Raw genomic sequence first — 12,486 nt, 5'->3', positions numbered from 1 at the left:
AAAGAAGAGAGTGGGGATAGCAGCAGAGTCAATCCTTGGAGAGGAAAAGGAGACACCTGTCTCAAAGTGGCCAAGGTATCTCTTAGCCCACCATTCTGGCGGAATGGCAAGACACCTCCTGTCTTCTTGAAGGTTTTCTGCCCCAAGAAACAAGCTACAACCATGTCACAACGACCTGGAATCTGAAAGCTCCGGCGTTCTGTGGGCGTTATGAGGAGGACAAGACACTAAGCTTAATCGTAGCCAAGAGCAGAGTTGACTGTTGGGGTATCATATGTCAGAATTAGTAAAGCAGGGGGATTTGTTCTGCTTGTTCAGGCCAGGAGTGCTTCTAACCCTTCCCAAGACTTCTGTGTTTGGGGAAATTTCGGCCTCTGGGTGGATTTATCCCTCTCCATTCTGGGTGTGCTGATGGCAGGTCCTGGCGCACCCCAAGGGCAGGGCTGGGCCAGCTGGGGAATTGAAATTGGCGGTCCAGCCAAGAGAGTGCAAGGATTTAGCAGGTGGCCCCGGAAGAACTGAGCCAATTCCAAGGATTCTCCTGCAAAAATGGGTGGGGAGTGAAAATGGATTTTCAACCATGGAGGCTTCCCCTTGGAAGTTTTCCTTCCACACATATGTGGTGCAAGACTCAGAGGCAGCCTGAGACCTACCTTGGGTAAGGAAGAGGAGAAAAAGGAGGAGGAGGAAGAAGAAGAGAAGAAGTAGAAGTGGAGAATAGAACAGCAGAATAAAAGAAAAATAAATAACTGGATAAGCCAGAGGTGGGTATTCAGCCGATTCAGACCAGTTCTGGAGAACTGGTAGTGGACATTTTGAGTCCTTCGGAGAACCGGCCAATCCCACCTCTGACTGGCCCCGCCAACCCCATCTCTTCTCTGCCTCCCATTGAGTCCCAGATGATTGGCTGGGTCTTCTTGTGTTGCCCTGCACAGGAGAACGGAGCTGGAAAGCAGGTTAGTGGGGTGGGGAGGGAAGGGGGATTTTGCAGGAACCTTTCCCCTGCCATGCCCACCGAGCCACGCCCACAGAACCGGTGGTAAAAAAACAACAACTGAATCCCACCTCTGGAATAAGCACATCAGCAAGAACAGGGCTCTCCAACTGTGGCAACTTTGAGACTTCTTGTGGACACATCTCCCAGAATTCCTCAGCCGGCTTTCAGGAGAGGAAGTCCACAAGTTGTCGAGGTTTGGAGAGCCCTGAGCTAGAAGATGCCCGGGAAAATTCCGCTTCTCTACCGAGCAAGTGGTGCTAAAACTGTTGGTTACCCAGGAGGGGGAGAAGAAAAGTCTTACGTTGTCCAAGTCCTTCCGCAGGGCGATCTTGCTGGTCACCAGCTCGTGGGCCAAGTCGTCGTTCTCCTGCTCCAGCCTCATGTTGGCTTCTTGCAAGCGTCGGTTTTCTCTCTGCAAGGATTTGCCAAAAGGAGCAGGCGTGAACCCCGAACCCAATGTCACCCACTGTCAGCCTTCAAGATCTCTTCTACTGCTCTGCATCTTTCGGCTGTCATTAGCAACAGGGGGGGTGGGGGGATTTGAAGGGAAGAAAGCTGGAGGTGTTACATTCTTGTGTTGTAATGAGGAGGAGAAGGGGGAGTATAGAATTCTTGTTTTTAAGTTTCTGTTTCCTTGCTCAACTGTCTTTCTACTGCGCAACTGCTAAATTTTATCCAAATATGTCAAGGTCAACGGACAGAAGCCTCATCACCACCTGCAGGTGCCCACATGGTCACGTTCAGAACCTTTAATTGGAGGAAGATCTTGGACTATGGGGGGTGGGATCAATCTCATCCCTTTGTATATGTGATCTGCACGCCTAATTTCTTAGATTCAGAATTCTACCTGTAGCTACCACTTTGAAATTCAGTAAAAGTTTCTTTACTCTAATTTATGGAGTTGAAGTATTTCTTTCTTGGATTTTGAATGGAGCTCGGACTGACACCCACATTCTTCTAGATACAGTAAAAATGAATTAAATTAAGATTCCCACCCAAGTTAAGACGTAACCAAGCCAGTAGTCCCGCCCAGTTTAGTTTAGTTGACTTTATTGTCATTGCACCTTGTACAATGAAATCAAACACCGTCTTCAGTGCCCATCATGACCATGAAAATAAACACAAACACACATCCTGTATACTCCACACGTTGAAGCGAAAACCCCCAAAACACCACACCAACACTGCACTCTACAACAGAATTCAACACAGCTACTGCCCTGGGATAGAAGCTGATTTTTAGCCTATTTGTCCTTGTTTTTATTATTGTCCTGTACCGTCTGCCTGATGGTAATAGTTCAAAAAAAGGGGGTGCCCAGGATGAGATGGATCTTTGAGGATGTTTTGAACTTTCTTAAGGCACCGGGAGCTCTAAAGCTCTTCCAAAGAGGGGAGAGGGCAAGCCATGATCTTCTGTTGGTCTGTCCCTGCTTTTATGACAAAAGGAGATAAATTAAAATACTTAAAAGCAACTGAAAACAGCCCTGGCAACTCAAGGAGTGTGTGAAGGAAGACCAAAGGTGCGGAAATGGCTGTGGGGGGTTCAGGTGTTAGAGGCCCAACTCATGTTCGCACAGGAGGAGGAGAAAAAATAAAAGCAACGTCAGAAAAAATAAGAGGAGAAGTAATAACCAGGGAAGGGCCGAATGATTCATGGTCAGAATCTTGACCTTTTTATGTGTTGCCAAGAAACTGGTTTATTTCACGAGGGGGATTAAGTCTGGGAGTGGTGCGGTGTTCTAGAGGTGGAGCTCACAATCAGGAGGCTGTGAGTTCGATCCTAGGTAGCGGGTCCCAAGAGCCTCGGTGGCGCAGTGATCAGAGCGTAGTACTGCAGGCTCCTTCTGCTGACTGCCGGCTGCCTGCCAATTTGGCAGTTCGAATCTCACTGGCTCAAGGTTGACTCAGCCTTCCCTCCTTCCGAGGTGGGTCAAATGAGGACCCAGATTGTTGGGGGCAAGAGGCTGACTCTGTAAACTGCTTAGAGAGGGCTATAAAGCACTGTGAAGTATAGTATATATCTATTCCTTCCTTCCCTTCATTGCTATTCCTTCCTTCCTTCCTTCCTTCCTTCCTCCCTCCTTCCTCCTTCGTTTCCACCCTTTCATGTTTCCTTCCATCCATCCATATTTCCTTCCATCCTCCTTGTTCCTTCCTTCCTTCCTTCCTTCCTTCCTTCCTTCCTTCCTTCCTTCCTTCCTTCCTTCCTTCCTTCCTTGAGCCATGGTGGCACAGTGGTTAGAATGCGGTACTGCAGGCTCCTTCTGCTTCCTGCCGGCTGCCTGCAATTGGGCAGTTTGAATCCCACCAGGCTCAAGGTTTACTCAGCCCCCCCCTCCCCCGTCATTCCCAGGTAGGTCAAATGAGGACCCAGATTGTTGGGGGCAAGAGGCTGACTGTAAACCGCTTAGAGAGGGCTGCAAAGCACCGTGAAGTGGTATGTAAGTCTAAGTGCTATTGCTAGAGGCTGATATTTCTTCTCTGGGCACAATGAGACTTTATCTCCTGAACAAAACTCTGCACTGGCAACAGGAAAGGCATCCAGCCAGTAAACGCTCAGCTCCATTCAGTCGCCCCGATTCCACGCCGCAAGAGATTATGGGGTCATTAAACAAAACAAAAAAAACAACCCCTTCAGTTTTCTGTCTTTGTGCTACCCCTTGTCTAGTCTGCACACACGAGGGGTGTGTCTGAAGCAGGACAGACTCACCTCAAACCTTTCAATGGGATCCTCCTGCTGAGCCTGTTGCTCCCGCATCGTATGATATTCTCGCTCGTATTTCTTCAACTTCTTTTGGCTAATCTTAAAAAAAACACAAAAAAACATATTAGAGCTCCACCAACAGAATAGGATAGAATTCTTCATTGGCCAAGCGTGGTTGGATACACAAGGAATTTGTCTCCGACACATAAACTCTCAGTGTACATCCAAGTAACAAGTGATAAATCATGATCGTAATCATACAATCATCAAAAAATCACAAGATAGACCTCTCAGGGATTAAATACTAGGGTGCTAAATAAGCAATCTGTCAGGGTTCCAGCAGTTACTCCAATTCAGTCATGAGCCTTGAGCCACACTCCCAAAACTGAAGAGGATTTATTTGAAGGTGACATTCTACGTCCGGCACTAACCTGGGCGTAGCCGACTCTGAGATAGTAATTCACTGTCACCCTTGATCTTGCTTCCCCCCGCACCCCTCTGGGTGTATCATCCAATGAAAAAACATCCATAGCCAAGAGTCATCAATCATGCTCTCCAATTAGATTTTGCACCAGCAAAAGCTTCAGTCATCTAATCAGTCTTTGAAGAAAATATGAATGGAATGTACTTTCGAATCCACACTGCTGCCTGCTCTTTGAAACTCTCCCCCTTCTTTCTGTTGTCAACTATAAAACGTGTATACAAAATGTTTTTATGAGTTGACACAATCAACATAAATCATAATAGGATACTAAATAGAAGCAACCAACATAAATCTTAAGATTCAAACAAAGTGATAGTCATGAGAAGCTAAGGAAGTAAATAATAGGAAAGATGAGAGTAACACAGCCCTACTAGGTGGTTTGATATCTCAGGGCATAAGACAATGTTGTGGGAATTTGTTGTTTAGCAGGTATGGGACAGGGGTGGGGGGAGAAGTGTCCTTCTGTCTAGTTGTTTTGGCATGCAATGCCCCATAGCATCACTTTGAGAGAAGAAGTTTCTGTCCAGGGTGTGAGGGGTGTGTAGATATTTACACAGCCCTCTTTCTGGCTTGTGCAGTATACAGGCCCTCAATGGAAGGCAGGCTGGTTGCAAATGTTTTTTCTTTCTTTCTGCAGTCCTAACTATCTGTTGAAGTCTGTGTCTGTCCTATGTGGGTTGCTGTGCCAAACCAGACAGTTACAGAGGTGCAGATGACAGACTCAATCGTTCCTCTGTAGAACCGAACCAGCAGCTCCTTGGGCAGCTCCTGAGCTTTTCTGAGCCAGAGCAGGAAGGACATTCTTTGATGGGCGTTTTTTGATGACGTTTTTGACTGGGTGTCCATTTTAAGTCTCGAGATAGGATAGAACCCAGAAACGTGAAGGTCTCTACTATAGATACTGTCTTGCTTAGCATGGTCATAGGTGGTAGAATAGGAGGGCTTCTCCTAAAATCTTTTTGCTTGCTGACATTGTGTACATTGTGTACATTGTACGTTGTGTACATTTTGTTAAGCTTGTCCTGGTGCTCCCTCTAGTGACCCTGAGGCAGAAGAGCTACCCAGGAGCGTGTGTGTGTGTGTGTGTGTGTGTGTATGTCTGTGTGTGTGTGTGTGTGTGTGTGTGTGTGTGTGCGTGCGTATGCGCACAAAGGGAAAGAGGAGGAAGAGACAAATTCCTTCTTTTGTTCTTCCAGTGTAAGGCAGCCCAAAAGGACCAATCGGATAGACAGACCAGAGTTATTCAACAGGGGGAACTTTAAGCCCGGAGGACTTCAACTCCCAGAATTCCCCAGGCATTGTCTTAAAGTTGCCAAGGTTGAGAGGCATCAAGGGAGAGTCTCAAAGGAAAAGCAGGCAGTTCCCCGGGAGAGAAATTAAGATCTCATTAGGTGCTTTCATCAAAGAGAACACTGCATCAGAGTGAAACAGAAGATGGGTGGCAGGAAGGGAGGAAGGAAGGAAGGAAAGAAGGAAGGAAGGAAGGAAGGAAGGAAGGAGGAAAGGTAGGTAGAAAGGAAGGAAGGAAGGAAAGAAGAAGAAAAAGGAAGGGAGAAAGGAAGGAAGGAGAATGGTAGATAAGTAGATAGGTTGGAAGGAAGAAGGAAAAAGATAGGGAGGAGGGAGGAGAAAGATAGGTAGGAAAGAAGGAGGGAAGAAGGAAGGAAGGAGGGAAAGAGAAAGATACAAAGAAAGGAAGGAAGATGGAAGGAAGGAGAAAGGTAGGTAGGAAGGAAGGAGGGAAAGAGAAAGATGGATGGATACAAGGAGGGAAGGATGGAAGGAAGGGGAGACGAAGGAAGGAAGGAGAAAGGTAGGTAGAAAGGAAGGAAAGAAGGAGAAAAAGGAAGGGAGAAAGGTAGGTAGGAAGAAAGGAAGGAGAATGGTAGATAAGTAGGTAGGTAGGTTGGAAGGAAGGAAGGAAAAGGAGGGAGGAAGGGAGGAGAAGGGAGGGTGGGAGGGAGAAAGGAAGGAGCAAGATAAGTAGGAAAGAAGGAAGGAAGGAAGGAAGGAAGGAAGGAGAAAGATGGAAGGAAGGAGGGAAAGAAAGAAAGGAAGAAAGGAAGATTGAAGGGAAGGAAGGAAGGAAGGAAGGAAGGAAGGAAGGAAGGAAGGAAGGAAGAATGGTAGATAAGTAGGTAGGTAGGTTGGAAGGAAGGAAGGAAGGAAAAAGGGAGGGAGGAAGGGAGGAGAAGGGAGGGTGGGAGGGAGAAAGGAAGGAGCAAGATAAGTAGGAAAGAAGGAGAAGGAAGGAAGGAAGGAAGGAGAAAGATGGAAGGAAGGAGGGAAAGAAAGAAAGGAAGATGGAAGGAAGGAAGGAAGGAAGGAAGGAAGGAAGGAAGGAAGGAAGGAAGGAAGGAAGGAAGGAAGGAGAAAGGTAGGTAGGTAGGAAGGAAGGAAAGAGAAGGATGGATGGATGGAAGGAAGAAAACAAACCTCAACCAGGGCTGGCGAAACAGACCTCCCTTGAGAGATCCAGGTGTCTGCAGGTGCCCTCACCCCTCCCCTCCCAGCTCTGCATGTGGTCACATTCACACGTTTCTTTGTTTTTTAACCGTTGGCCAAGTCCGTCCCTGCCTTTGCCTCGCCCCTCCTGGTTTGCTTCCAGACCTGACCGAAAGCAAAAAAGAAGGCAGAGACTGGGCCGGCTCGGTGCCCCCAACAGCCATCTCTCCAGAAAGCCTTCGGAGACCGAGAGAGAGAGAGAGAGAGAGAGAGAGCGGGTGGTCCAAGAAGACGGAGCTGCAGCCCCCCCTTCTCGAAAGGGACGGAGGTCTCCCCCCCCCTCCGGCTGGCCCCCGCCCGGAGTTACCTTCATGCTACATGCCAACTCCATCAGTTTCTTGGCGTTCTCCTCCGAGCGATACCTCTTGGGCAGCTGCACTCGGAAGAATTTCAGAGCCCCCTCGAAGTCCGTCAGCAGCAAGTCCTCCCTGGTGGTCTAGGAAGAGGCAGGGGAGAAGAGGAGGAATTACCAGTTGCCCTGCCTCGAAACCAGAACGGACATGTTCCCCGAAAATAAGACCCATCCCTATGTACCAGTCATGGGAGGCAAAAAATGCAAATCCTAGGTGTTTGTCTGAGCTAATCTTGTCAGCTTTGGCTTGCCTATTTGTGCTGCTTATTGGGAGTCTCTTTCCTTATGAATACCACGTTTCCCTGAAAATAAGACCCTGTCTTATATTTTATATATATGAATCTCTCTCTCTCTCTCTCTCTCTCTCTCTCTCTCTATCTATCTATCTATCTATCTATCTATCTATCTATCTATCTATCTATCTATTAATCATCTATCTATATCTATCTATCTATCTATCTATCTATCTATCTATCTATCTATCTATCTATCTATCTATCTATCATCCATCTCTCTCTCTCTCTATATATATATATATATATTATCTATATCTATCTATCTATCTATCTATCTATCTATTATCTATCTATCTATCTATCTATCTATCTATCTATCTATCTATCTATCTATCTATCTATCTACCTACCTACCTACCTACCTACCTCCACATAAAAAGGCACCAGGTCTTATTTTGGGGGGAAGTCCTCCATTGACTAACCTCACTTGTGCATGTCGCCCCGGCCTCTTTTTCACTGTCAGAGGCCTTCAGGAACTTCCTCTGCAGCCAATAACAGAGCTTTGGATCGATCCAGAGCTTTGTTCTCAGCTACAGAGGCCTTGGGCCGGCAAGGCAGGTGTCCGGATGTGTGAGGCCTAGCTACAACTGTTCAAAAGTAAGTAGTAGGGCATCCTCCCCATCCCCACTCTAGCCTGCGCAGAGCTACCAGGAGAAGGGAACAGTTAAGGAATAGGGGTTGACTCGGGAGTAAGAGCATAGGTGGACAGTGAATGGCCCCTCCCACAGGGAATAAAGAGGAGCAAGAGGGGAGTGGGGTTTGCAGGAGACCATTAGTTCATTTGGACAGGGTGAAGATCTGTTCCTGACTCCTTGCCAAGTATTGTCTGCTACAGCAGGGCGTTTGGAAGCTATCGGCCTGGCAACTCTCCAAGCCTGATCAAGGTCTGTCATTGTAAATCACTCTTGAAAGACTCTTTCCCGGGACTTGGCTGGATGTGAATGAGAGGAATTCACTTTAGCCTAAATAAAAGGTTTTTTTTGTCGGGACGAGGAGTCTGCTTCGTGATTTTGGGAAGCCTGGGTCAGAACAGGAGGAAGAAGGGAGACACTTTGGCTTCTTCCTGGCCTTTTCTCTGTGGAGGGCAAAACTCTGGCACAAAATTTGTGAGCTGATTCAGTGTGTGAGAACCTCAGCCTTTCTCAGTCTCCCCAACCCATTTCCCTGATTCAGTTTGGGACTCCCAAAATCTTTCCTGCAACCCACAGGTTAAGAAGGACCCGGAGCAAAAGGAAAGAAGACCCCAGGAATATCAACAAGCCCATGCTTCCCAACCCACCTCCCTTCTTGGTAGTTCCTTGGACTTGAGGCTGAAAGGATTCCAACCCCCAAGAAATTCAAATCCCAGCTGTCTTAGTTCTGCCGGCCTCATGGCTGCAGAGCCTGGCAGGAATGGTGTGCGACTTGGCCCAGAAAAGGAAATACTCACTTTTAATAATCCGAGTGCGACGTTAAAAATAATACTGATGCCCTGTAAAAGAAAAGAGAAGGAGGAAAAAAACCTAAATATCCACAGGTTTAACAGAATAACAGCACTGAAAGGGACCTTGTAGGTCATCTAGTCCAACCCCCCGCCCAAGCAAGAGACCCTACACCATTTCTGACAGATGGCAATCCAGCCTCTTCATGAAAGCCTCCAGTGATGAAGCTCCCACAACTTCCGAAGGCAACGTCTGTTCCATTGGTTGGTTGCTCTCACTGTCAGAAAATTCCTCCTTATTTCTAGGTTGAATCTCTTCTTGGTCAGTTTTTTAAAATTTGTATTTATTTATATTTTATTTATACACACACACACACACAGTCTCTCTATAGATGACAGATAAATATAGTTAGATAAATAAATTACTTTAAATAGATAGATTAATCTATCATCTATCTACTGCATCTATTGTATCTATCAATCTATTTATATCTATATATCAATATCTATCTTATTTCTATCTCTTTCTTCTATCTATCTATCTATCTATCTATCTATCTATCTATCTATCTATCTATCTATCTGTGTATCTTATTTCTATCTCTATATCTATCTATCTTATTTCTATATCTATCATCTATCTATCATCTATCTATCATCTATCTATCATCTATCTATCTATCTATCTATCTATCTATCTATCTATCTATCTATCTATCTATCATCTATCTATCTATCTATCTATCTATCTATCTATCTATCTATCATATCTATCTATCATATCTATCATATCTATCTATCTATCTATCTATCTATCTATCTATCTATCTATCTATCTATCTAATTTCTCTATCTCTATCTTATTTCTCTCTCTCTCTCCCCCTCCCTCCCTCCATCTACCTACCTAAATGTAAATATATGAATTTTATTGGAGCCAGTGCCAGCTTTGGCAGAGTTTGGGCGGGTAGGCAAACCGCGACCCACGTACCTCGCACAGCAACAGGTCGATGATGTGGAAGACCATGTAGAGGGGGAACTTTGCGGTGAAAAGGGTGAGGAACCACTGGGAGGCATACATGTGAGCTTCTAAGTTGATATCTAGGAAGTGGCTGTAGAGGTCGGGGATGTACTCCTGGAAGAGAAGCGGGGAGGAAACTGAGAAGCCGACCCCCGTTCGTCTGAGTGCTTGGAGAGAGACTGAAATCCAGGAAGTCCTTGAATTACGACCTCGACGGAGCCCATCATTTCTGTTGCTAAGGGAAACATTGAAGCGGCTTTTGCCCCGTGTGATGACCTCCCTCGCCACGGTTGTTCAGTGAGTCGCTGCCGTTGTTAAATTGTTGCTGAGGGAATCTGGCCTTCCCCGTTGTCCGGTGGACACGGCGACCGTCGTAAATAGGAGTCAGGCGCCAAATTTGGATCCCACTGCTGCAACGGTCCTAAGTCCCTTTTTTCAGCGCCGTTGTTAACGCTGAACGGTCACTAAACGAAGGACTACCTGTAACGTCATTATCCCAACACCACCGTTTTGTGTTTTACACAAACGTTTCGGCAGCAAACTGGATCCTTGATTCACAAATATGCTTCACGTGGTTTGTTCTGCACAGAATAGGCCTAAATTATCCCTTTTGATCTTTGCAATATCTCCAGCAAAGCTTAAGACAACTTTATCATCCCTTTGAGTGTACACTCAACGGCACACGTTAAAATGAAATTTCGTGGCAGTCAGCTCTCCAAGGGTCACCCGCTCCAATATACCCACGTGAACGTGACAAGACAAGTACAAAATTATGTATATACACACATACATTCTATGACACAGAAAAAAAAAACACAGCACAGTCTAATTTGGATGTATACATGTGCACGGCGAGAGAAGCGAATCTTGCGAGTTTGCCAGGCGGATGGCATAGGGAACCAAGCTGTTCCAGGATTGGTGTTCTGACCCAACCGGGTTCCCAAAGAGCAAACGCAGACAAAGGCAGCAGCCCCCACCTTTTAAGGTTTAATAACGGATTCTGTTCTGAAGGCTGCTTTCCAGTAATTCGCTCCGGCAAGAAAGAGCCTTGCCAAGTGGTTTGTCAAGGCTGTCAAAAACCCAGAGATAAGAAATAATTTACAAGATTTTCCAAACACGAACTGAGATGTCCACCAGTTGAGCTTCAGAGCTTCTTTGCTGTCTGCAAAGAACGCTTTTTCCAAACCTGGCTTTTACCCTCTTGAAGGAGGGAGGGGCCATTCCCTTGCAGCCTTACTCCCGAGTCACCTGTGCTGCTGTAATTGTTCTTTCCTCCGAGTAATCCTTCGTGCACGTGCACTTGGCACAGGCTCCTCAGGAACCTCCTCATTGCTGCTGCCAGCCCCCACAATCCCTGAAGGCAGCAGTCCACTCCCTGATGGTCCTGGCCCCTCATCAGAGTCATCGCTCTCCTCAGCCATCTGCACCTGCTGCCGGCTAACCATAACAATCTGGTAGTCCTGCTAGTAATACTTCAAAACCTCCTCCCAGAGGGGAGCAACAGAAACAGGCCATAAAGTGGTGGGTGGGGGTCTCTAACGATGCTTTGAACTCTTAAGCACATAGCGTTTATAAGCAGCATCCTGAATAATAGGAAGCGGGCTTTCTATAATCTTCTCCATTGGCCTCACCACTCTCTGTAGGGACTTTCTATCTGAGGCGCTGCCGCCATCGAATCAGACAGGGGATGCGGTTTGTTAAAACACTCTCAGTTGTGCCCCTGTAAAAAGTGGCCGGGACAAAAGGAGAAAGATGTGCTAAGTCAGGGGTTGCCAACCTTTTGGTACCTCAGGGACCACTAAACGTATAATTCTAAATCCCGCGGACCACTAATATGGATTTTGACTGACGGTGCCTTGCTGACATTGGTGGGAAAGTCGGTCCCATATTCCAGCGCTGCAGTAATCACAGGACTGGCCCTTTGGTCATCCCGGAGCAGCTGCTCCAGTCCATGGCAGGCTGGTACACCCAGGTGGAGGAGCAGCTGCTCCGGGGTGACCAAAGGGTCTTGTGACTCCGGCAGCTCTGGAATATGGGACCGACTTTCCCACCAACGTCAGCAAGCCACCCCGGGGCGGATTTCCCTCCCCCGCCATTGGTCTTACCTTCCAGTTCCACTTCATGTGGCTCTACTCAAGGTAAGGGCCAGTGGGTGGGCAGGCCATGTGGGCGGTGCAGCCTTGTGTTCCCATGCAGCCTGGATTAATTCCTTTGGGGAGGGTGGGGGCATTTCTCTGAGGACTACTAAAATTTTCTCACGGACCACCAGTGGTCCCTGCCCCGCCGGTTGGTGGTGACCACTGTGCTAAGAGACATTCTTACCTGCATCAGGCGTTCCAGCTGATAAAACTTGCAGTGCAGGTCCTCAAAATTCTGTTTGAAAAGCTCCCTGAGTCCGTAGTCAAACATGATTTTGACCAGAACACTGAAGGCCTGTTCTTCAGGCATCTGTCAAAACATGGGAGAATGAAACCTCCTGTCAGGTGTTTTTCAAACAAAAAAGATCTGGAATGTGAACCTTGAGAAAAACAAGGCCTAGCATTGAAACGGGCCAAGAAGATGGACAGCCGGGTCCATCGGCAGGAAATCTGTATTTCTCCTCGTCGGGGACCCCTTCCTTCTTTGGGGCACCCCGTAAAACTAATATTTCAGCTTTCTTTTCCAAGAAGAAGACAACCTGGCCCTGTGGGAGGAACCCAAGCCGGCCATC

General features: G+C 46.9%; 1 protein-coding gene across 1 annotated transcript in view; it reads right to left on the bottom strand.

Annotated features, from left to right (window-relative positions):
* RABGAP1 (RAB GTPase activating protein 1) overlaps positions 1-12,486 on the bottom strand; it is a 78,291-nt gene that overhangs the window by 9,089 nt on the left and 56,716 nt on the right. The window contains exons 16-21 of the mRNA XM_087943990.1: positions 12,099-12,224; positions 9,747-9,890; positions 8,768-8,809; positions 6,998-7,126; positions 3,708-3,800; positions 1,299-1,409 (exon numbers count right to left, since the gene is read on the bottom strand). Coding sequence (XP_087800116.1) covers positions 1,299-1,409; positions 3,708-3,800; positions 6,998-7,126; positions 8,768-8,809; positions 9,747-9,890; positions 12,099-12,224 — 645 coding nt within the window. The remainder of the gene's footprint in view (positions 1-1,298; positions 1,410-3,707; positions 3,801-6,997; positions 7,127-8,767; positions 8,810-9,746; positions 9,891-12,098; positions 12,225-12,486) is intronic.

This window comes from Notechis scutatus, chromosome 15 (genome assembly GCF_049901735.1).
Source record: "Notechis scutatus isolate UNSWTSFEM ecotype Mainland chromosome 15, rNotScu1.2, whole genome shotgun sequence".
Taxonomy (NCBI): Eukaryota; Metazoa; Chordata; class Lepidosauria; order Squamata; family Elapidae; genus Notechis; species Notechis scutatus.
The sequence above is the reverse complement of the archived record's forward strand: the minus strand, read 5'-3'. Positions and strand labels throughout refer to the sequence as shown.